This window comes from Salvelinus alpinus, chromosome 11, assembly GCF_045679555.1.
Source record: "Salvelinus alpinus chromosome 11, SLU_Salpinus.1, whole genome shotgun sequence".
NCBI lineage: Eukaryota > Metazoa > Chordata > Actinopteri > Salmoniformes > Salmonidae > Salvelinus > Salvelinus alpinus.
In genome coordinates, this window is record NC_092096.1 from 43,766,149 (window position 1) to 43,791,861 (window position 25,713).

The 25,713-nt window shown below is 45.4% G+C and overlaps 1 protein-coding gene across 2 annotated transcripts; it reads right to left on the reverse strand.

The window, feature by feature from the left end:
* Positions 1 to 871: 871 nt before the first annotated feature.
* LOC139534212 (zinc finger protein 800-like) lies at positions 872 to 25,156 on the reverse strand. 2 transcript variants are annotated; one of them, XM_071333127.1, is made up of 7 exons: positions 24,805 to 25,155; positions 11,561 to 11,735; positions 8,549 to 8,644; positions 8,083 to 8,226; positions 6,973 to 7,319; positions 5,123 to 6,879; positions 872 to 2,776 (listed from the first exon to the last, which is right to left on the reverse strand). In XM_071333127.1, coding segments are annotated over exons 2-7 (2,508 nt in total). In that variant the 5' UTR covers positions 11,724 to 11,735; positions 24,805 to 25,155; the 3' UTR covers positions 872 to 2,775. The 2 variants fall into 2 exon arrangements, with proteins under 2 accessions (XP_071189228.1, XP_071189227.1); XM_071333126.1 differs by lacking the exon at positions 872 to 2,776 and having other exon boundaries at positions 5,119 to 6,879; positions 24,805 to 25,156.
* Between the last annotated feature and the right edge of the window lie 557 nt (positions 25,157 to 25,713).

A 25,713-nucleotide genomic window follows, 5' to 3' on the forward strand; every position in this document is an offset into this window, starting at 1 on the left:
TGCAGTTCAACACTAGAATGATCTACGATCGTCCTCTTTAAAGAGTGGCCCTCAAAACTGCTTTCAAATGTGTGTTTTCCCACAACTGCATTAATAATGTTGAAGGCTACAATGACTGGGAATGCATGTTTCTCTCCCTGTGTGCCACTTGCAATATGAAAGCACCTCAAGAGGAATATAGTTTTTTCACATATGGGGTTGTATGATTTAGCTGTTGCTTACTCGTGTTGCTAGCTGAGGAAAATGTAATGTGGACAACAATTTTTCATTAGATAATAAAAAATTCCCATAACCAAAGGTACCGCGTCTCAGCTCCGCCTGGCTCTCATATGGATCATAGGTCTTGACGGAACCCGGACCAATTTAACCCCTAGTGGGTGATAGCCTACTGATGGTTTGTTTCTCTGGAACTGGTGGCTTCTATGATTGTGGCTAGATGGAGTTCAGTTAGGAGAACTAACACAGCAGGATAGGAGAACTAACGCAGCAGGTTATGAGAATTAGGTTAAGGTTAGGAAAGGAGGTTAGGCTTAGCTACAAATTCTACAGTTGTCACTGACACGACAACTAGATGGAGTTGTACTAGCCACAACCGTACTAGCCACAACCGTAGAAGCCATCAGTACCATAACACCAGCATAATGAATTAATGAGGTGTGTGTCTGTGTGGAAGCCACAATGCTGCATAATATGGCCTGGGTTTGAGACAGGGGGGGGCTATAATAAGTTCAGACGGAATAACCATAAACTGAATATTTCATTCACAGCTCTCCGAACAAATGTTGAGGGTTTGATTATCTCAATTGATTCTGGCTGAAATAGTGGTGAAAATATACATTTCACAACTACAAAATAAAAACACAAGAACACATTTTCCTTTTGGGTCGTTTATTATTGGGTTAAAAGTTGATTTCTTCAGGATGGATTTATGGGTTACATTATTTTCAACAGAAAACCTACCTGATCTACTCTTCTCCTTATCCTATGGAGGTGTTTAGGTTAGTTAGTACACAGTCCTGGGAAATGGCTACACTCTTTTATATCTGAATGTAGAGGACAAATAAGGAAAATCAGTCTTGAAGAGTAAAATTACTTCATTTCCCTTCTGCTCTGTCACAGATGTGCCGCCGAAACACACATCCTCTCGTTTAAAGAAAGAAAGAAAACTCTCTATGTCATTTCACCATCTGGTTTTGACACAGTCATGTGAGTGAGAGTCTGAACATAACAGATTCTTCAAGTGCTTTGAACACATAGAGAAAAACTAAAAATCTCACTATTCAGAGATATTGGAGCATATGTAACCAAACAGTAGGCTATACAATATCGCTACTTTTCAGGGAAATTCAAACGAAAACTATACATCACCTATACATCTGCCAATATATCTATCGTTTATACCATCCATATGATAGTTAATATGTACATCAGTCCGAGACCTGGTTTAACAAGCTTTTCCGTTAGAAAAATACAATTTGGTCTGTTTCTATTGTGCCATTGCTTTCTGACTGAACAAGACATGGTACATTTGGTCTGTCACCATGGCTACGTTTTTACAGGCAGCCAAATTCAGATTTTTTCTCCCCTCCCTAATTGGTCTTTTGACCAAACTGATCTTTTACTTAAAGGCTGTAGAAAATTGAGTTACAAAACCATGATGCATCTGCAAAAGGACTAAGTGTCTTATTTGAAATAAATGTAACATTTTCGCCAGACTTTTCTGAGAATTACCTATCAAAGCTCTTTCAGAGCTGATCTGATTGGTCAAAAGTCCAATTAGTGATATTTTTTAATCAGAATTGGGCTGCCTGTTTAAACACAGCTATAGGCACTCATCAACCAACCAATCAATGGTCACCATCTCTTCAATGTGCCAGTGTATCGCTGGTCAGCTACCTACATGTCTTTCTCTGTCAGTTAATCACCCAAACCATATCTCTTGGAATGACAGAAAAACTAAAGCCTATCTGGATGAACTGAGTTAGTATGGAGTCCTTCCCAGTGGATGGATAGCTTACTATGAGCTGGGGAAATAAACCACAAACATCACTAATGCTGGCTCTGGCTGGGCCAACTTCACAGCCTACACAGGGGAGGTCTCTCCAACCCTGTTCCTAGAGAGCCACCGTCCTGTAGCTTCACTCCAACCCTAATCTAGCACACCTGATTCTAATAATGACCTAGTTGATAAGATGAATCGGGTAAGATACCACTGGGGCTGGAGTGAAAACCGACAGGAGGGTAGCTCTCCGGGAACAGGGTTGGAGAGCCCTGCCTTAAAGTCTGATCCTATAAAAGCAGAACTGGAGCACCCTCTACTGGTCAGATATGGGATATCTATGGTGTGCTAAGAGCGCTCCCGACCCTGCCCTTTTCTCTCCCCACCCCTAAGGTTTATACAGGCTCAGGTCTAGACCAGGTGTGTGTGTGTGTGTGTGTGTGTATATATATCTACATGTACAGTGATTGTAACCTACACACAGCAGTGTGACAACATCAGTGCCTCCACAGATTGAGTGTCCACTGGCTCCACACCTCTGGCATCACTCACGTTGGCTCCCATCCCTCCTTCTAGTGTCGGATTCCAACAATACTTTTGGTCCCTTAGATGGGAAGTCTCCCCTTCGTTCACCCCTTCCTCTCTCTCTCTCTCAGTTTCACTTTTCCCAGTCCAGCTGCTTTCTTCATCATCGTTAGCGGTGCTCCTTCATCCGTTAAGTCTCTCCTCTCAGGATGGGAGGCTCCCAAGAACCAGGAGTGAGACGAGACTGGGGATCTGAGAGAGAGTGAGTGAGAGAGAGAGACAACAGCAGCTGTTAGAAGGCGCTCGGCAGTCAATTAGAGCCAGTTTAAACACCGTTTCTGTTTCCTCTCCTCTGCTCTGCTGTAACATCACTACCCCAAGGACTAGCCTCGTCCCAGACATAAACACCCTAACACTTTAATCAGTTGTCTGTCTGGACCTGGATGACAAACACACACACTAATCAACTGTCTGTCTGGATACTCTCACACACACACAGACACACACACTTTAATCAGGTGTCTGCACTCGCTCCCTTTCATTGAAACCTACAGTCGTCCAGGGGAGAAAACAAGTTCAACTCTCTGGAGGAGAAGCGACACCTGAATCAGCCTGTGTGTGTGTGTGTGTGTGTGCGTGCGTGTCGTAGCAGACTGAGACCAAAGGGTTTCAATGATGTGTGTTAAAAGAGAATGTTCTTCCCCTCTCTGTGGTTTCTTGACACCCCACCGTGACTAACACTGTGCATAGAGCTACACACACACACACACACAAAACACAGTGGTGGGGTTAGTTTAATCACAGCTAAAGAGGCTAGACCTGAGCGGAGACAGACAGACCACACAGAGCCCAGGGAAAAGAGTAAACCTGGAGGAGGGATTCAGCCTTAATTCCGGGCCTGGCTACAGGATCCATATTTTATTAGACAGAGCGAGTGAACAGAGAATGAAGTTTGAGGACATCTAAATTCATAAGACATTGTGATATACGATGGTATCGCCCCACCCCTCCCCCCCATTGGGCTATAGCGCGAAATCACATGCTACAACTGGACGAATCACGACAAAGGATAACGTTGCTGAAAGCCCGGGCAGAGGCTCAGTGCAGGCAAATCTTTTCTAGTAATATTTTCAGGTGGAGCTTTTGGCATGGAACAGGTTTGTGTGGCGCGCACATGACGGAGCAACGTGACGGCCAACTGACGAGGAACTGGCCGTCTTGCCGTAGTTAGGTTCTAAATCATGGGCTGGATAGAAGCAAAGTCCATCGTCTTCAGAACTGGATCATATTTGCTTTATTTGCCACATCCTCCTCACTTTATATTGTTGGTTCAATCGCTCATAAAACTGTGATTGAGAATAGCCTTTTTCTTCTTGAAAGCGGCAACTTTAATTAACCTTTAACTAACCTTCTTAGGCTATTAGAATATTGGGGAAATTGGCTCCGGTTCATAACTTTAACTAGTAGGAGGATTGGCAGCTTGGTTTTCGCATCGCGGGTTTTCTCTGCATCACACGGATAATGTCTTTATTAATAAGCTTAAACTTGACTCAACTTGTCATTCAGTTTTTCTATAGGCTATTGATATTTGTTCTCCCTCATTGTTACCCTGGCTACTTACGTTTTTAGGCTATTCAAACAACTTTATGAGATGAAAGCGTAGCTTAGCCAAAAGTAATATTCATAGCCTATCGAAATGGAGAGAGAAGGGAAAACAGCCCCCAGAAATTGAAAATAGAGATAGATAAGGATTAGCCGTTATATAATGTGTACAAAACATTAAGAACACCTGCTCTTTCCATGACAGACTGACCAGGTGAATCTAGGTGACTTCAATCAGTGTAGATTTTTAAGCCTCGAGACATGGATTGTGTATGTGTGCCATTCAGAGGGTGAATGGGCAAGACAAAATATTGAAGTGCCTTTAAACAGGATATGGTAGTACTCGGTGCACTCGGTTTGTGTCAAGAACTGCAACGGTGCTGGGTTTTTCACGCTCAACAGTTTCCCGTGTGTTTCAAGAATGGTCCACCACCCAAAGGACATCCAGCCAACTTGACACAACTGTGGGAAGCATTGGAGTCAAAATGGGCTAGCATCCCTATAGAACGCTTTCGACATGTTGTAGAGTCCATACCCTGACGAATTGAGTCTGTTCTGAGGGTAAAATGAGGGGGGGGGGGCAACTCAATATTAAGAAGTGTATGTATAAAATGAATAGGTTTAGGTTATAAGGTCCATACATCTGACAGAGACAAATAAACACAATTTTCTGACTGGACATTTTGCGCTGCTTTGGTGGAATTCTCCACTCTACAAAGCAGGAATAGGATATTACTCGGAATGTCACTTGTGTGCTGCCCTGTGGTGCGCTGCCCAGTCAAGTTCAAATAGGCTAAACCAAGTTCAAATAGTATCGTCTATTGACGATGATTGACAGCCTATCGCGATATCACCCAACCCTACTCTCCTGGCTCAATCTCTCTAAGGCCCCCCTCCCTCTCTCTCTCATAACAACCCATTTCACACGTCACTTCCTCTCTCCCTCTCTTACTACAAGATATCGACAAAGACAACCATATGTGTAGTGAGGCTCACCAGAGCATTGCCTTGGACCGAGTGCTGACCCCCTTAGCCCTGGCGTCACTGGGCGGCGTGCTGACCAGTGGCGTGGCGTTCCGGTGGCTCCTCTTATGGGACTCCAGGTAGAGTTTCCTGGCAAAGGCCCGGCCGCACACGTCACAAGCGTGGAGCGAGAAGTTCTTGGTGACACGCACCTCTGTGCTACTGCTGCTGCTCTCCTGGTGGGCGTCATGGCGACGCGTGTGGGGGGGTGTCGGGGCGGGGGTGTCGGGGTGTTGTTTGTCGTTCTTACGGGTGACAGGTGACCCGGTTTGGGCCTCCTGCTGCTTCTCCTGTCTCTCCTGGTTACGAGTGACCGGAGTGGAGGAGGAGAGGAGGTCCTGTTTGCGTGTGACTGGGTAGGAGGTGGTGGAGGAGTTGTTGAGGAGCTCCTGTTTGCGTGTGACTGGGGGCGTAAGGGGAAAGGGGGCCGAGTGGCACCCGTTCACCTCCTCCTTGACCGTTGTTCCTCCTCTCTTGTTGTTGGCATTGGGGGGAGAGTTGAGGACCACCTCAGCCGGCCGCTTGACCGCACGCGACTCCAGCTTGGGGACGATCTTGGCCAGGTAGCCCGTCGACTTCTTGTGCACCACCGTCACGTGGCGCAGGACGTCGCGCTTGCGGCGGGACTCGTAGCGGCAGAGCGGGCAGCGGTAGAACTTGATGAAGATGTCCGTGCCGTCCGTGTGCAGCTCGATGTGCTTGGTGAGGTTCTGGCGCGAGCTGAACTGACGTTTGCACAGCTTGCAGAACAGCTGCTTGAAGTCGAACCCCACCGAGAGCTTCTGAGGGGGTCTCCCAAGAGTCCCACTACCACTACTAGTACCACCGGTGCTGTTGCTGGAAGTGGAACGAGTTGATGTCTTGGGGCTGCTGCCACCCTCTTCCTCTTTGATCTTTTGACCCGACTTGGTTGCCACAGCAACGCCCTTCCTGTCCATGTCCTTCCTGTCCGCGTCGCCAGGCGACGAGGCGGGGCTGGAGTCAGGGTCGTCCCAGGATTCAACCGCCTCCTCCTTCATGCTCAAGCTGTTGCTAGGGGTGCTGTTGCTAGGGGTGCTGTCAGTGTTGGTGGCTGTTTTGCTGTTGTTGTTTTTGTTGGTCGCCGTGGATGTGGTTGCGGTCGTGGAGACGGAGCTAACGTTCTTGAGATTGTAGATCTTGTGGACGATGCGCATGTGTCTCTTTAACATGACCTGGGAGCTGTACTTTCTCTTGCAGAGCAGACAGCGGCAGGAGGCCAGGTTGTACAGGGCCGATGCCAGGAGAGAAGGGGCAGGGGGCACCGCGGTGGAGGCTTTGGGGGGCTGAGGGCTAGTAGCCCCCGAAGCTCCTCCGCTCTTCGGGGTGTGACCTCTCGTGGGGGAGGAGCTGGCGCTCTTGCGGGGCGGCGTGGCCTCCAGGGACAGCGGCTGGCCGGGGCGCGTGGCTATGTCCGGCGTGATGGTGTCCCGACGCAGGCCGCGGTGCACCTCGTCAAAATGGCGGCGCACGTTGGCCTTGGTGGCGAAGGACTTGAAGCAGACGGGGCAGGACTTGCCGCTGGGTGTGTGCAAGGGGCGAGACCGACCTTTGACCATGGAGAGGAGGCTGATGGGAACGGTGCGCGTCTCGGTGAACTTCCGGAGCTCCTCCAGCTTGGTCTGATGCATCTTGCGACAGTGGCGGCGGATGCTGCGGCGAGAGTTGAAGTCCTTACCACACAGGCAGCACGAGATGGTAACGTCCTCCACCTAGGGAGAGAGAGACAGAGAGAGAATATTATAGCGAGCGTTAGTGTGTGCCAGCGTGTGTCTGCTTGCGCGCTTTCTCCTGTGTGTACCCACCCCGCTCGTAGACCCCTCCTCCTCGGGCCGCGCCACCTCCTCTCCTCCCTCCTCCTCCTGGTCACTCCTCCTCCTCTCCTCCCCCTCTTCCGTCTGCCCATTCTCCGGCATCCCTCCCTGCTCCCTCCAGGGCTCAGGGCTGTGTGTGCGGGTCCCTCCAGGGGTGTGTGGAGCCCGGGGGAAGTGGGCCAGCTCCTCCTCGGAGGACAGGAACTGGAACACAGCGTTATTGGAGGTCTGGATTGGCTCCAGGCGCATCACGTAGTCCGTCCGGTCCTTCCTGGGGTAGATGGCCTCCAGGAGGTCCTTCATGGCCACGCTCTGCTTGTCACCCTCGCCCGCTGGATCTAAGGGGTCAGGGAGGAGGAAGAGAGAGGCATTAGAAAAGGAACATTTTCAATCAGACACCAATATGTGCTCCCAAATGTGATGCGTATTGAGCCTAGAGACGTCACAACACTAAGAAGGAACATTCCCGGGAGAAGGAACGTTTTCAAACTTGCCAAAGGGAGAAACAAAAACACACATTTTTTTTCTGTTTCCAAATAAGATATGTAATGAGCACAGTGTGGCAACATCAACCACGTTTCAACCACATCCTTAAATAGCAATTGAACGCATCTTTGTGGTTTCACAGACATGGTCTTATGATCCCTAGTTCAATACACAGACGAGAGAACAGAGGATTTCCTAGATGACTTTCTAGATATAGACAGATATAGACAGAAGTCATAGAGAATGGAAGAGTAGTAGCTAATTAGGCTGGATCAAAGAGAGGCTGGAGCATGAAAGAGAATTCAGTTGGAGTATAGGAGGAGAGAAAGGGACCAACTACATTAGGGAGAGAGAGAGAGCGAGAGGGGAGAGAGAGACAGAGATATGGAGAGAGACAGAAATATGGAGACAGCGAAAGACAGAGACATGGAGAGAGACAGAGAAAGAGAGTGAGTGTAGACCAACAAAGACCGTGAGTGAGTGGATAAAGTGGGGGACAGAAAACAAGAGACAAGGATAGGCATTAAGTGGGCAGAGTGAGAGACAAACATCGACAACGAGGGAGAGAGACAGACAGAGAGAACAAGAGAGCCTTAGAGAGGTGTAGCCACGTACCGTCGGGCTTGGACAGTCTGGTGATGCAGTAGTACTCTTTGTGGGTGATGAGGTTGGGCAGGCCCCGGAACAAGCTGCGACATGTCTTACACTCAAAGATGGTGTCCACCTCGTTCAGCAGCATGTGCTTCAGCTGGGCAGTACCTACACATAGACAACACCAGGGGGCAGTGTTAGTGAGCACTGGCTGATACAGACAGACAGGACAAATAGGACTGATCGATTATCAACTCCTAGAGCCTGTAACCCTTTGGTGTTTGCAGATCGGAAGGAATATGATAGGTGTAATTAAATAGATTTCGTGTGGTGGAGGAGCGATCATCATTTTTATTCAGATCGGCAAACATTGAAAGAGTCGAAGCTAAGTGTTGCACTTGAATCATGTTTCATAACAAAATGTATGACTATGTCGTGATTCCTAATTAAAAGACCTCCGTGCTATCTGAGTAGCGTGACTAGATGTTACCTGAGCGGAAGACCTCTATGATCTGCTGGATGCCAGACTTGGAGGTCTGGAGCTGCTGCTGCAACAGCGGAGGGTCGCCTGGCTCCACGCAGTACCCTGCAGAGGTCACACACTTCAATACAACACTTCACTCTGCACCCAGCCATGGAGTGTGTGTGTGTGTGTGTGTGTGTGTGTGTGTGTGTGTGTGTGTGTGTGTGTGTGTGTGTGTGTGTGTGTGTGTGTGTGGAGAGAGTGGCTATTTCCTATAGGAAGAGACTGGAATGGGTTTGCTGCCAGAGCCTGGGCATATAAGAATAGAAGTGGTGGCAGCCCCTATACAATGACTGTGGTGTGTGCAATGTGTGTGTGTGTGTAGGCCCCTCCCCCGCCCCTCAGGGTGTGCTGATTTAATCCGACCCCCCCCTACAGCCTGTGGTCAGATGGTGACCGATCAAGCGCGCCGACACAGCCAGCACCAAACACAGGGGAGTAATCATTACGCCATTTCTGTTGCAAAACATTTTGTCTGTTGCGAAACCGTTCCAAACGAGAGTTTCTATTGGAATAATTCAGGTAGGTCCCTCCCCGTTTCATTCCGTTTGCTCGGTATGCATCCGTTTGGTTCTTTACGGTTTCCGTAATGAATACACCACAGTTCACCCCTTCCACCCCGCTACAGCCGGACAAACAGGAAATGTGCGTGTGACAGTTTTATGCAATAGACAGAGCTGATGACACATATTTCACACGTTCCCTCCAGTTATTGGGGCCTATATTTAGAGAGTATGGCCCAATCCAAAACGGACCCCTAAGCAAAATGGTAAAACTTCCACCTAGCCTATCAGAGGGCAAGGTGGGCGATATTACCATATTGCTTACACCTGTCAAATCCTCTCAGATCTCCACAGGGGTCCATTTGGGATTGGGCCCTTAACTGAGGTTTCCCCTCTGTCTCCGGCTGCATTTCACTACTCCAGCATGTCTTCCTTTTCCCCTTCATCTGCACTGACGTGAAAGATCTGGACAGGCTTCAGCCATATTGCTTCAGGGCATTTCCACGTAAAAGGAGCCATGAGCAACAACATGTGAAGTCCATAGGAGCATGTCAATTTGGGTGTCAAATAAAAGCTTGAGAGTATCTTTTTGAAATATTAAGGCCTACGTCATTTCCCCCCCCCAACCATTTTCTATCCTAAACATTATGAATAAGAAAGGCTTTGATTTCTGATCAAACAGATGGAAAAATGGGTCCTAGAAAACATCTACCAGAAAAAGTCCAACACTTATATTTAGTTTTGCCTTGTACGTTTAAGAAACATTGCCTTGTACCTTGAAATTCTGTTACCAAAACCCCACATATCTTTGAAGATATTTTCACATTTCTCTCCGATGATGAAAGCTCACAGAAGTAATAAGTAAAGGTAGACCTACCAATTAGCTCTAGTGTTTTTACTGATATCCATTTTGTTTCTGAATTATTAAGTGATTAAAACTGTTTACAACATTTCTGAAAAATCTGATACGGAATTACTGCAATTTAATTGGCTACAATGGGAAATCATCGAAGTCACAAACTACAGTTGGGTCACCTGCTACTGTCTTCCCTTCCACTGGCATACTGGTTTTCTTTCTCTTTCTGTCGTCTGGTGGTCAAGCAAGTGTGAAAACATTCTGGTCTCTCTCTCTCATTAATGTAATCTCTCCGAGACGCCTACCCATGAGCCCCTTTCTTTCCATTTACTGTAACCAGCATCCGGACGTCCATAGACATTGAAAAGTAGTTGACATTTGGTCAGTTCGCCCTGGGCTTGATATCAATGTGCACAGACGTCGTTGTTTGATAGGCTCCGGACCGGCTTTAATTTCAACGTCCATTGATTTTACATCCAGTCCCGACCGGCCTCGATTCGGCCCAGTAGACGTCCATGATTATTCAAATCTGAACTAACCATAGACGCACATGTTTCACAAGTTAGGAGAGCACAGTCCTGTACAGTAGATTAGAATTCAGTATACACAGTAGACTAATATACTGTGCTGCACTATACGGTACTGAACTCTATTGTACTGTACTATACTGTGTTGTACTATGATGTCCAAACTTGTGGAAGATGGATGTCTATTGTTTCATATTTGGTCCGGTCTAACCTAATTTGATCTCGTTTGGGGCGGAGCTCATTAAAATAATTTGGTATTTGGTATTTTATTAGGATCCTCATTAGCTGTAGCAAAATTAGCAGCTACTCTTCCTGGGGTCCACACAAAACATGAAACATAATACAGAATGACATAATACAGAACATCATTAGACAAGAACAGAACTACATACATTTAATAATATCCAGTGTACCCAACTATGAAAAGGAAGATATTGCATATTTATACCTTTGTGTAACTAGGATACATCACCATGAAGAGAATGAAATTGACATGCATAATTATGTGTAGTACAAATCCACTTCATTTACTGTAGTTCACTAACCAAAAGAGATTTCTTCAAAGTCACGGTGTCATGTCATAGCTGACACCTCATTCTTTCTGCAGACACCTCTCCTCTCCTCAGTCACTCTTCTCTCCTCTCCTCACCTCAGCCACTCTCCTCACCTCAGCCACTCTCCTCACCTCAGCCACTCTCCTCTCCTCAGCCACTCTCCTCTCCTCAGCCACTCTCCTCTCCTCTCCTCTCCTCTCCTCTCCTCTCCTCTGTCATGTCACTCTCCTCTCCTCTGTCATGTCACTCTCCTCTCCTCTGTCATGTCACTCTCCTCTCCTCTGTCATGTCACTCTCCTCTCCTCTCCCAGTCTCCTCAGCCAGTCTCCTCAGCCAGTCTCCTCAGCCAGTCTCCTCAGCCAGTCTCCTCAGCCAGTCTCCTCAGCCAGTCTCCTCTCCTCAGGCAGGACAGACTGGCCAACAATGAATGAATAAATATATTGTATCTATATAGCGCCTTTCACTAGTGCTCCAAAGTATGTTTTAAGGACTTCAATCAAACTAACGGTAGGTTGGTGTAGACAAGTGGGCAGTCTTACCTGGTGTCCTGGGGGCTGCGTCAGGGCCAGGGTTCAGGTCAGTCATTGGGTTAGGGCTGCTGGGCTGTGGCTCGTCTGTCTGGCAGCACTGGTCTCTGGTAACATGGCTCTCAGGCTCAGGTTGGGGCTCGTCCTGGGGGATCTCCTCCATCTCCACCTCCATCCTGCTGGAACTCTGATACACACACAGACAGACAGACAGACAGACGGACGGACGTTAAGTTTACCTTTTAAACCTCACAGACACCCCTGGGCTATACGATGGTCAGGGAAACACTGAGACAGAGGGTATGGGGTGCGGAGTTGGAAAAAGAGGCACATGTAACTGCCAAAATAAAGGAAACACTTAAGTAAATTAGGGATACAAAGTATATTGAAAGCAGGTGATTCAACACAGGTGTGGTTCCTGAGTTCCACAAGAAATACAATAATTTGGTGTAACACCGGAATTGCATCCCTCCAATAAAGATCCAGACATTTATAGAATCTATGCCAATGTGTATTAAAGCTGTTCTGGTTGCTCGTGGCGGCCCAACGACCCTAATAAGACACTTTATGTTGGTGTTTCCTTTACTTTGGCGGTTACCTGTACATCTACAGACACTCTATGACTAGCCTATGTAACACCAGCATTATACGTGTTATAGGAGAACCTTACTTATATAGGAGAGCCACAGAAATACTGTATATGGCACTACGGAACCGATTCTATAGCTGCATAATTGGTCTGAGGAAAAAAAGTGACCTAATGAGTCATTATGCCAAGCACTATTTGATCAGCGGTGCTGTTGCTGATCTCGACACAGCCTTGTTTGGCTGGGTCTGATAAGGGTGGGTGGTGGTTACACTGCTGGCTGGGCAAGACTCTCGCCTGTCTGTCTCTCGGTTTCTCTCTCCAGGGTGATTGGAGAGGTTTCCCAGCACACCCAGCCAGCCAGCTAACACACTTTCTCTCTCGCTCTCACACTAACACACACACACACTAGGCTGTCAGAGATACAGGACTCTACACTGACCCTTGCCTTCGCTCACCCCTGCCCTCCTCTCTTCTCTCCCTCCCCCTCTCCATCCCTCACTCTGTCTCCCCATTGTCTTCGGGGAGGGGGGGAAATGCCTGAGCCATGGCTCCTCCTACCCTAACCACAGACATACACCTGACCAACCTAATGAGGAAGGTCTCTGACGACCTCAGAGGAAATAAGAAATGGGGTTTTATTGTACCAATCAGTCTCTTGATGATCCAGTGAGAGACTGGCTTCCTGTATGTACAGCGCCTTCAGAAAGAATTGACACCCCTTTTTGTTGTGTTAAAGACTGAATTTTAAATGGATTCAATTGAAATGCTGTGTCACTGATACACACACAATACCCCATAATGTCAAAGTGGAATTTTGTTTTCAGAAATGTTATAAAAAATGAAAAGCTGAAATGTCTTGAGTCAATAAGTGTTCAACCCCTTTTGTTATGGAAAGTCTAAATATGTTCAGGAGTAAAAATGTGCTCAACAAATCACATACGTTGCATGGACTCATTACGTGTTCAATATTAGTGGTTAACATGATTTTTGAATGCCTACCTCATCCTTGTACCCCACACATACAATTATCTGTAAGGTCCCTCAATGGAGTAGTGAATTTCAAGCACAGATTTAACCACAAAGACCAGGGAGGTTTTTCAATGCCTCGCAAAGGGCACCGATTGCTCGATGTGTCAAAATAAACAGATGCTGAATATGGTGAAATTATTCATTAGGCTTTGAATGGTATACAGTGGCTTGCGAAAGTATTCACCTCCCTTGGCATTTTTCCCATTTTGTTGCCTTACAACCTGGAATTAAAATAGATTTTTGGGGGGTTTGTATCATTTGATTTACACAACATGCCTACCACTTTGAAGATGCAAAATATGTTTTATTGTGAAACAAACAAAAACAGAAAACTTGAGCGTGCATAACTATTCACCCCCCAAAGTCAATACTTTGTAGACACACCTTTTTCAGCAATTACATCTGCAAGTCTCTTGGGGTATGTCTCTATAAGCTTGACACATCTAGCCACTGGGATTTTTGCCCATTCTTTAAGGCAAAACTGCTCCAGTTCCTTCAAGTTGGATGGGTTCTGCTGGTGTACAGTAATCTTTAAGTCATACCACAGATTCTCAATTGGATTGAGGTCTGAGCTTTGACTAGGCCAATCCAATACATTTAAATGTTTCCCCTTAAACCACTCGAGAGTTGCTTTAGCAGTATGCTTAGGGTCATTGTCCTGCTGGAAGGTGAACCTCCGTCCCAGTCTCAAATCTCTGGAAGACTGAAACAGATTATCCCTCAAGAATTTCCCTGTATTTAGCACCACCCATCATTCCTTCAATTCTGACCAGTTTCCCAGTCCCTGCCAATGAAAAACATCCCCACCGAATGATGCTGCCACCACCATGCTTCACTGTGCGGATGGTGTTCTCAGGGTGATGTGAGGTGTTGGGTTTGCGCCAAACAGAGTTTTCCTTGATGGCCAAAAAGCTCAATCTGACCAGAGTACCTTCTTTCATATGTTTGGGGAGTCTCCCACATGCCATTTGGCAAACACCAAACGTGCTTGCTTATTTTTGTCTTTAAGCAATGGCTTTTTTCTGGCCACTCTATCGTAAAGCCCAGCTCTGTGGAGTGTACGGCTTAAAATGGTCCTATGGACAGATACTCCAATCTCTGCTGTGGAGCTTTGCAGCTCCTTCAGAGTTATCTTTGGTCTCTTTGTTGCCTCTGATTTATTCCCTCCTTGCCTGGTCCGTGAGTTTTGGTGGGCGGCTCTCTCTTGGCAGGTTTGTTGTGGTGCCATATTCTTTCCATTTTTTAATAATGGATTTAATGGTGCTCTGTGGGATGTTCAAAGTTTCTGATATTTTTTTAGAACTCAACCCTGATCTGTACTTCTCCACAACTTTGTCCCTGACCTGTTTGGAGAGCTCCTTGGTCTTCATGGTCCCGCTTGCTTAGTGGTGTTGCAGACTCTGGGGCCTTTCAGAACAGGTGTATATACACTGAGATCATGTGACACTTAAATAAAGTCCACGTGTGCAATCTAACTAATTATGTGACTTCTGAAGGTAATTGGTTGCACCAGATCTTATTTAGGGGCTTCATAGCAAAGGGGGTGAATACATATGCACTCACCACTTTTCCGTTTTGAATTTGTTTTGAATTTTTGAAACAATTTTTTTTTCTTCATTTCACTATATCAATTTGGAATATTTTGTGTATGTCCATTATATGAAATCTAAATATAAATCCATTTAAATTACAGTTTGTAATGCAACAAAATAGCAAAAACACCAAGGGGATTAATACTTTTGCAAGGCACTGTATAAATACACCCAGTCACTACAAAGATAAAGGCATCCTTCCTAACTCAGTTGCCTGAGAGGAAGGAAACTGCTCTGGGATTTCACCATGAGGCTGATGGTGATTTTAAAACAGTTGAATGGTTATGATCTGAGAGAACTGAGGATGGATCAACAACATTGTAGTTACTCCACAATACCAATCTAAATGACTGAAAACAAGGAAGCCTGTACAGAATACAAATATTCCAAAACCTGCATCCTGTTTGCAACAAGGCACTTAAGTAATACTGCAAAAAAGGTGGCAATGAAATTAACTTATTGTCCTGAATGCAAAGCGTTATATTTGGGGGAAAACAACACAGCACATCACTGAGTACCACTCTTCATATTTTCAAGCATGGTGGTGGCTATGTTATGGGTATGCTTGTCATTGGCAAAGACTAGGGAGTTTTTTTAGGTTAAAAAAAAACGGAACACAGCTAAACACGGGAAAAATTCTAGAGGAAAACCTGCTTCAATGTGCTTTCCACCAGACATTGGGCGACGAAGGAACCTTTTCCGAAGGGCAATAACCTAAAACAGGCCAAATCTACACTGGAGTTGCTTACCAAGATGTTCATGGGTGGTTTAGTTTTGAATTAAAATCAGCTTGAAAATCTATGGCAAGACTTGACAATGGTGGTCTAGCAATGATCAACAACCAACCTGACAGAGCTTGAAGAATTTAAAAAATAATGTGCAAATATTGTACAATCCAGGTGTGCAAAGCTCTTAGAGGCTTACCCTGGAAGACGCACAGCTGTAATCACTGCCAAAAGGTGATTCTAACATGTATTGACTCAGGGGGTTGAATACTTATCTAATCACGATATATTAGTGTTTTATTTTTTATTAATTTGCAATAAACGTATGAATTTTTCGACCACTTTGACATGAGTATTTTGTGTAGACCGTTGACCCCAAAAAATTACAATTAAATCCATGTTAATCCAACTTTGTAACAACAAAATGTAGGAAAAAGTAAAGGGGTGTGAATACTTCCTGACGGCACTGTACTTCTGATGAGAGAGAGAGTGAGAGAGAACTTGTCAGCTCACTCACTGATTGATGAGTAAACAGTGAGGAAGACTGTCTGTATTTAACTACTGTATGACAGACGCTGTGAAGAGGAAAAGGGACAGACAGACAGTGGGCTGGAAACAGGAAGGAGTGCAGGGATGGTACCACTGAGAGGACACTCCTGAGAGTGGGTATACAATAGAAGCAGGTGTGTGTAGATTGGGAGTCAGAATATAAAAATAGTACACTAGGAGTGAGGGACTATTGTTTAGGAGAGGTGGGGATAGTATATCTTTGGGGTGCTACTAGGACTGTTTACTGGTAGGATATATACTGGGGTTGAGGGAGGGAACTGGTCTTGTCTCTACCTTAGTGTGTTGCTGAGAGGTCTTCCTCGGAGCGGATTTGGCCTTCACCATGCTGCTCTCTCTCTACCCAAACACCTGCAACAACACTGGAAGGAGCCCATGTTCCAGTGTGTGTGTGTGTGTTTTCCACCATCACCAAACAATGTTTAGATGCTGTCAGAGGTGAAAATAGAGGTAATACCTCCCTCTAGTGGTGGTCCCAGGCTAGTGCAGTTCCATCCATCACATCCACCTGCCTGACTGTCAGCACACTTCCAAGTCTTCATTTAAACTCAGCAAAAAAAGAAACGTCCCTTTTTCAGGACCCTGTCTTTCAAGGATAATTCATAAAAATCTTCATTGTAAAGGGTTTAAACACTGTTTCCCATGCTTGTTCAATGAACCATAAACAATTAATGAACATGCACCTGTGGAACTGTCGTTACGATACTAATAGCTTACAGACGGTAGGCAATTAAGGTCACAGTTATGAAAACTTAGGACACTAAAGAGGCCTTTCTACTGACCCTGAAAAACACCAAACGAAAGATGCCCAGGGTCCCTGCTCACCTGCGTGAACGTGCCTTAGGCATGCTGCAAGGAGGCATGAGGACTGCAGATGTGGCCAGGGCAATAAATTGCAATGTCCGTACTGTGAGACGCCTAAGACAGCGCTACAGGGAGACAGGATGGACAGCTGATCGTCCTCGCAGTGGCAGACCACATGTAACAACACCTGCACGGGATCGGTACATCCGAACATCACACCTGCGGGACAGGTACAGGATGGCAACAACAACTGCCCGAGTTACACCAGGAATGAACAATCCCTCCATCAGTGCTCAGACTGTCCCCAATAGGCTGAGAGAGGCTGGACTGAGGGCTTGTAGGCCTGTTGTAAGGCAGGTCCTCACCAGACATCACCGGAAGCAACGTTGCCTATGGGCACAAATCCACCGTGGCTGGACAAGACAGGACTGGCAAAAAGTGCTCTTCACTGACAAGTCGCGGTTTTGTCTCACCAGGGGTGATGGTCGGATTCGCATTTATCGTCGGAAGGAATGAGCGTTACACCGAGGCCTGTACTCTGGAGCGGGATCTATTTGGAGGTGGAGGGTCCGTCGTGGTCTAGGGCGGTGTGTCACAGCATCATCGGACTGAGCTTGTTGTCATTGCAGGCAATCTCAACGCTGTGCGTTACAGGGAAGACATCCTCCTCCCTCATGTGGTACCCTTCCTGCAGGCTCATCCTCACATGACCCTCCGGCATGACAATGCCACCAGCCATACTGCTCGTTTTGTGTGTGATTTCCTGCAAGATAGGAATGTCAGTGTTCTGCCATGGCCAGCGAAGAGCCGGATCACAATCCCATTGAGCACGTCTGGGACCTGTTGGATCGGAGGGTGAGGGCTAGGGCCATTCCCCCCAGAAATGTCAGTGAACTTGCAGGTGCCTTGGTGGAAGAGTGGGGTAACATCTCACAGCAAGAACTGGCAAATCTGGTGCAGTCCATGAGGAGATGCACTGCATTTCTTAATGCAGCTGGTGGCCACACCAGATACTGACTGTTACTTTTGATTTTGACCCCCCCCCCCCCCTTTGTTCAGGGAGACATTATTACATTTCTGTTAGTCACATGTCTGTGGAACTTTTTCAGTTTATATCTCAGATGTTGAATCTTGTTATGGTCATACAAATATTTACACACGTTAAGTTTGCTGAAAATAAACGCAGTTGACAGTGAGAGGACATTTCTTTTTTTTCTGAGTTTATTATTCAAAGAAAAAAGTATGTGTGTGTGTGTGTGCCTCTATCAGAAACTGCCCAACCCATATACCCACCCACACACACACATTATATTTTCAATGCACTGTGAAGTTGATTTACGGTACCGTCTCTGACTGTACCACGTATTGACCACCAGATGGTGACAAAGTCCATGTTTTGGAAGTCGTCAAAGAAGATGCCACAGTAACTATTTTATTCTGGCACTAATGCCTGAAGAGTCAACCCCCCTGTCGTGAGTCTGGTTCCTCTCAAAGTTTCTTCCTTCCAGGTAGTTTTTCCTGGTCACTGTACTAGTGCTTGCTGACTCACTTTAGGTTACTGTAAGGCACTTTGCAAATGTTTTGGTTAAGTCGGTGTATCTGTCCTCAATTTGCACAGATATGATCAAAACTAGTTTTCAGATTTCTATTCTTCCAAACCTAGCCTAATTCATAGGGAGGAAGATGGTCATCGCAGTGTCAGAGCGGGGAGAAATTCAAGAGCATGTTCAATGAAGAGTTCAGTGGTAATGCTCTCTGAGTGCATCAGACAGAATGGCCGGGTATAAATTGAGTCAATCCAATGTTGTGAGGCTCAATCAGAAAACATGCAGCTATCATCAGAGAGGTGACCTGATGATGAAGACTTGGTAACACGCTCAGGCGTTTCCATGGAGACAGAAACAGAAGTAGTTGTTCCTACTCAGGTAATATGAGTATTTATCAGTGGGCCTGTAGAGACATACACTGCTACCAGAACAAACTCACAAGAGAGTCATTTAAAGGGTAAATCTGTGATTGCTACGTCAATTTTTTTTAAACTTTTAAATTCATGACATGCCACCGTCCCATTGATTCTTGAAGAATATAACTCATAAATGCTGCATAAGTTAGCCGAATTGTCTTACCCCATCAGAACCCAAAATATAAGCTTGTTTTACTCCTTTGCTAGTAAACAATGATTTGCAGACCAACACCGTATTGCCTCAAAACATGGTTAAACTTTAAAACATGTTGTTCTCATGGATGGTCAATCCTTGCACCCATAGCTCTGTTTATGATTTTAAGAAGGGTTACATTTCTCCACCCCCATCCCTAAGCTATTTACCAAATCAGTGGCGGGGGTCATTGATTTGTCATTATTTGAACTGCAGATTGCCCCTTTAACGTTGGTTAATAAGATGTACACTGCTGTGAAAGTACTGAACCCACACCTGCACAGGACTCCTGCTAGGCAGTAGGAAGTGAAAATAATTGAATGAAGAAATGACGGAAAAGTTCACAGCAATTATTTCTATGTGTAAGGGATGAGTTTATAAGTGCTGGAACAAAGACCGGATGCGCTCTGTTCACGTCGTAACCAGTGTGAGACACCATAACCTCACATGGAGACTGGCTGCTGCCCCCATAAACACACCCACTAGACTAGACAGACCACCAGCACACCATAACGCAGGTCTGCCCTTACAGTGAGTGATTCTCAACTTAATCAATCTAAATCCTGTCTAACAATAACAATAGGCTGGGCTTGGATGTTTACATTCACTTGTTATGTAACCCTCTCCTGGTCATTGTAATGAATCTGAAGAAGAATTAGACCAAAAATATACATCATAATAGCATTATATAGGCATAGTTTCTCTTGCCCTCGGCTAGTCTTCTTTAAATGGGCTAGAAATCAGTTTCCAAAGTGGGCACTGTTTAGGCCTATACTTTCAAATCATAACCCAACATAACCTAAATATAACCCTCATCTCCACAAGCTAAATACTGTCAAATTAAAATGCATTCAGATGATTTTAATTTGTCAATGAGAAAAAAAAAGAAATACTACTTCTTGTTTGAAAGCAGAAAATTACCCTAGACAAGTGTAACTAACATGCGCAGTGCCCAACGTGGCGCAATAACAAAACCAAACGTTCAGTTGGATAATACGCCCCACTCGGGATGAAACCAGAAATGGTACAGCGTTTCCCCCGCTTTAATCTGAAAGGATGCTTTGTTTTTATGATTCATTATCGAGTATTTATTGTGTGCGCTATTCGTAAGAGCTTTACGGTCGAACAAAATGTATTGGTACGTTTACCATACAGTGGAAAAATATATCCATATTTTGAGAAGTCGCGAGATATCGACACCAGCAACTCCACAATGGCCACAATGTGTTGTCAAACGTGAAGGACGAAGTGAACTGCTCTCACTGATTAACAAAAGTCCCTGCGAGCCAGCCAGCCACCATCCCCTTACGCATTCCACGCAATGAGGAAGAAATGTTGCGAATCCGTGAAAGAAAATACCATAAAACGATGCCTACACTGTTCCATAACATCTCCAACTCGTCTCCAACTCGTCTCCACTAGCGAGCGCGCATTGATTGTTTAGCGTTTGGGTTTACAGTTATCTTTCAACGGGTAGCAGTCTCCATTAGCAACACCATATCCCATGGGCGTGCGAGGGCCGCGGGCTGTGACGCAAATGCCACTGGTGATTTGCAAACTTGACAGATCTAATTCAATGTGGCTGGATGACTATTCACCCCGCATTTAAAACTATAACATTCCCCTCCGTGCAGATGCCAGTAGCCACTAGCCAGCATATTATGTTAGGATTCGTTGCATAACTCGCCAGACCAACTTAATAAATTGTGCAACGAGAGAGAACGGGTGCAGTAGCCAGTGTGGATATTGTTACGTTTTGAATATGATGGCCCAATCAACAAAACACGTGAAATGACACAGCGACTTATAGTGACTTCGCTAAACATGGATCTATGTTAGCCAGCACTTGGCTACGTTCTGCTAGGACGCATGCAGCTGACGTTAGAGGAGGGCAGGGCAGGGCAGCCAGCGAGTGGAACTTGGGACTTCATTCATACATAGACCATACGGGCGCCCGGATAAAAGGGCTGCATGAATACTGTATTGTGTGCTCTTTTCTCCAAGAGTCCCCAAGTATTTACAAAAGGTTCGCCCAAAAATATTGTGGCGAAACACAGGTGGTTTCAGCAGCTGCCGATACGTATGGAAAACCATTCACGCCACCAAACATTTTTTAAACGTCTACTACCTAAAAATGTCACGATAGACCTACCTACATCAACATTTTGATATAGTAGATCATACATAAACTCAGCAAAAAAAGACACGTCCTCTCACTGTCAACTGCGTTTATTTTAAGCAAACTTAACATGTGTGAATATTTGTATGAACATAACAAGATTCAACAACTGAGACATAAACTGAACAAGTTCCACAGACATGTGACTAACAGAAATGGAATAATGTGGCGGGGGCCAAATCAAAAGTAACAGTCAGTATCTGGTGTGGCCACCAGCTGCATTAAGAACTGCAGTGCATCTCCTCATGAACTGCACCAGATTTGCCAGTTCTTGCTGTGAGATGTTACCCCACTCTTCCACCAAGGCACCTGCAAGTTCCCGGGCATTTCTGAGGGGAATGGCCCTAGCCCTCACCCTCCGATCCAACAGGTCCCAGACGTGCTCAATGGGATTGAGATCCGGGCTCTTTGCTGGCCATGGCAGAACACTGACATTCCTATCTTGCAGGAAATTACGCACAGAATGAGCAGTATGGCTGGTGGCATTGTCATGCTGGAGGGTCTTGTCAGGATGAGCCTGCAGGAAGGGTACTACATGAGGGAGGAGGATGTCTTCCCTGTAACGCACAGCATTGAGATTGCCTGTAATGACAACAAGCTCAGTCCGATGATGCTGTGACAAACCGCCCCAGACCATGATGGACCATCCACCTCATTCCCGCTTCAGAGTACAGGCCTCGGTGTAACGCTCATTCCTTCCGATGATAAACACGAATCTGACCATCACCCCTGGTGAGACAAAACCGCAACTCGTCAGTGAAGAGTACTTTTTTGCCGGTCCTGTCTGGTCCAGCGACGGTAGGTTTGTGCCCATAGGCGACGTTGTTGCCGGTGATGTCTGGTGAGGACCTGCAAGCCCTCAGTCCAGACTCTCTCAGCCTATTGCGGACAGTCTGAGCACTGATGGAGGGATTGTGCATTCCTGGTGTAACTCGGGCAGTTGTTGTTGCCATCCTGTACCTGTCCCGCAGGTGTAATGTTCGGATGTACCGATCCCGTGCAGGTGTTGTTACACATGGTCTGCCACTGCGAGGACGATCAGCTGTCCATCCTGTCTCCCTGTAGCGCTGTCTTAGGCGTCTCACAGTACGGACATGGCAATTTATTGCCCTGGCCACATCTGCAGTCATCATGCCTCTGGCACGTTCACGCAGATGAGCAGGGACCCTGGGCATCTTTCTTTTGGTGTTTTTCAGGTTCAGTAGAAAGGCCTCTTTAGTGTCCTAAGTTTTCATAACTGTGACCTTAATTGCCTACAGTCTGTAAGCTGTTTGTGTCTTAACGACAGTTCCACAGGTGCATTTTCATTAATTGTTTATGGTTCATTGAACAAGCATGGGAAACAGTGTTAAAACCCTTTACAAATGAAGATCTGTGAAGTTATTTGGCTTTTTACAAATTATCTTTGAAAGACAGGGTCCTGAAAAAGTGATGTTTCTTTTTTTGTTGAGTTTATATAGGACATGTTTCTTCATTTGTAGCATCGTGTGGCGATTTCCATCTATCTACTTTGCAGAGATCAGCACAGCAGGGCCACCAGCAAAGGAATGGTCAGCTGGTATTTGCCTCACCACTTTTGATTTGGTTTAATACAAAATATTGAACCAAAAGCACTGAAAAGATGGGACAAAGTAGCCTACTGTTGTTTAGACTGATTTGCCTCATGATTTGTCAACTCGTGCACAATTCATTGGCGCTTCAGTCTGATCAACGTTGTTTCCACGGAATTTGAATGAAATTACGTTCAACCAACATAGAATAGACGTTGAAATGACGTCTGTGCCCAGTGGGTACTGATAACAACCACAGCTAACAACCACCACTACAGCACAACTTTGGTTTATATTCAAACTTTGGCTGGCTAGGCTACCTAGACATTTTTAATTCAAAATGATTGATTGGAATGAATCAATCAACACAATAGTGATGGCATACTGTTTGATTAACTCTTCAATTACAAATGCAAAGGCCTACATGATGCAGCCCTGAATAAAGCAAGCTCAGCCCTGTTAGTTTTATTGTCCAATTGCAAGTGTTGTCTCTTTGTCTGTGTAAAGGACTTCCAATTAGTTCATTTTTGAAATATAATGAATGTGAACAAGTACACGGTTGCTGCAGTTTGACAGGGTTTTAATGGTTTCGTCCTCCCTAGGGCCCAGAGTAAAACAACAACAACATATGACCTGATTAGAAAAAAACTCTGGTCCCATCATAGCCCATATAAAACTGTTTTACATTTGATTTATTACTATGTCCTACCCTACAACTTGGGTCTGGAGTTTTACCTAGTTAGGTTTGCCTACCAGATCAGGAGGAACTCTGTGCTCCTCACTCTGGGGCATAGCCTAGTGGTTAGAGCATTGGACCAGTAACTGAAAGGTCGCTGGTTTGAATACCCAAGCCGACAAGGTGAAAGATCTATGTGCCCTTGAGCTCCAGGGGTGCTGTACTACTATGGCTGACCCTGTAAAACAACACATTTCACTGCACCTGTCCAGTGTATGTGACAATACAACTTTTGGGGGGGAGGGGGGAAGAAACATATCCTATATAGGCCTAGAGATCTATCTAAAAATGTCAACTTAGTATCTCAAAATGTTGATTTATGTAGGCCCATCTCAAAATGTCGACTTAGTGTCTGAACATTTTGAGATAGTGTCAACATTTTATGACTTAGATATCTGCATTTTGAGATAGTAGGCCTGTTGACATTGTGTGAATGGGCTTCCATAGATATGTGCAAAGCAGCATATCGTTGCGCAGCACTGAACTTCCCCAGTTTTGTGCTTACTACGTGATTGTCCAAAGGACCATTTTATTCAGTCTGTCCTCATTGGCAATCTGGGAGCCAGGGCGCAGGGCAGTTTACCGTTCTCATGGCACGATTTGCATTGCCCCATTATCCCCGAAAATCTCCTTTACACGGTTATATTGTCAGCCTCAAAACGCCAGTATTTTGAGCAACAAAAGACCAGCTTAACTTGATCAAAGCAGAAGCCAAGTACAAAATGCACCTTTCAAGCCGTAAAAGAGAGGCCCCTTCTACATATTGCAGCATGGCAGGGGAGTGCGGCGTAAAAACGGGCTAACCCAGACAAAATAAATACAAAGAGAACGTACAACACTCACATAAACACATCCATCACCATCTTAGGGAAATCCCTAAACCACTCTCAGATATTTGGCTTTGTAAAGACTCTCCCGAGGGGACGATATTACGAATGTAAAACCCTGCGCTTTGCGGCTCTGTGCCACCTTTTCCAAGAAGCAGCTTGGCGCACAGACCGGTGACCCTTCCGGCTTTGCGCGTCTTTATAACGACTAGATTTTACCAACAAATATAATTGTAACAATGAAATATGAATAAATACATCTAGTTGTAACTATCATCGTATTTGAGTTCCTGGAAATATTATTTAAGGGCGAGTTTGAGTCGCCGAAACCAATTCCTCTCCCCTCCATGGACAGGCAGAACAAGAGAAGGATGACGCCATTTTCTGCAAAAACAACCACGTTCGGGGAGCCAAGGCGAGGGCTTTTACGCTTCCATAACGCGTTCCAGGTCTTCGATCAGACATTTAGGGCGAATATAAATGTGTTAAGAATAGTTCTTACCTGTAGAAGTCTTAACCTGACGATGGAATCCGGTTTCACTGAGTAAAGCTACGGGCTTGGGCCGGGGAGCTACTTCGAGTCCGCGTCCCTGTCTGTAGCTAGCCGGAGATTGTTTATTACGCCTCTCAGCGCTCGGCTCGCTCCCTCGCGCTGAACAGTTCCTCCAGCAGCTGCCTTTGTGCACTCAGAGGAGACCTTTCAGCTAAAGGCGGCCGCTGCGCAAAGGTGCAGCACTTCTACTTTTCTTTATAAATGCCAGTGTCGTTGGCACTTTGGGGGGTAGGAGAGGAATAGTTGACCCCCCGTGATCGAGGAACACTGTTGCCAAATTCAGGCCGTTTAGTGCTCCATTTACTAAGCGCGCGCACAGGCTTTCCAGAATCCAGGACACACAAATTAAACCGAAACGTTAGCTCGTTTTGTTCTCTTCTGCGCATACTTATCGTGTATAAAAGTGCATTATTCCCTGGGAAAAGTCGTAAAACGCTAAAGCAGAATGTAAAGAATAATCTGGCGATTTGGAACTGTTGGAAATGTTGCACAATGGCCATTTATAATTTCTGTGTTGGAGTTTATTTAATAATAGGCCAAACACAACAATGCCAACATTTTGGGGGAAAAATACATTTATTTCAATAAATCTAAATTATTTATCTTGCCACAAAATCACAACCTGCAATTGTTCACCTGCGGGTTGAAGTTGACGAGTAGCCTATCCAATGATGCATTTGTTTAATTAAGGATCAAATCATTTATTCAACCTAGTTTTACTTTCATATGTGATAAGATAGGCCTATGTTATAATAATGACACATTTCTATATTTCAATATTTCCCTTGATACACAGGAAGACCGCAATCAAATTTCCCCTAAAGAACACATCATCTTCAGCCCTTTTGTTAATCTTAT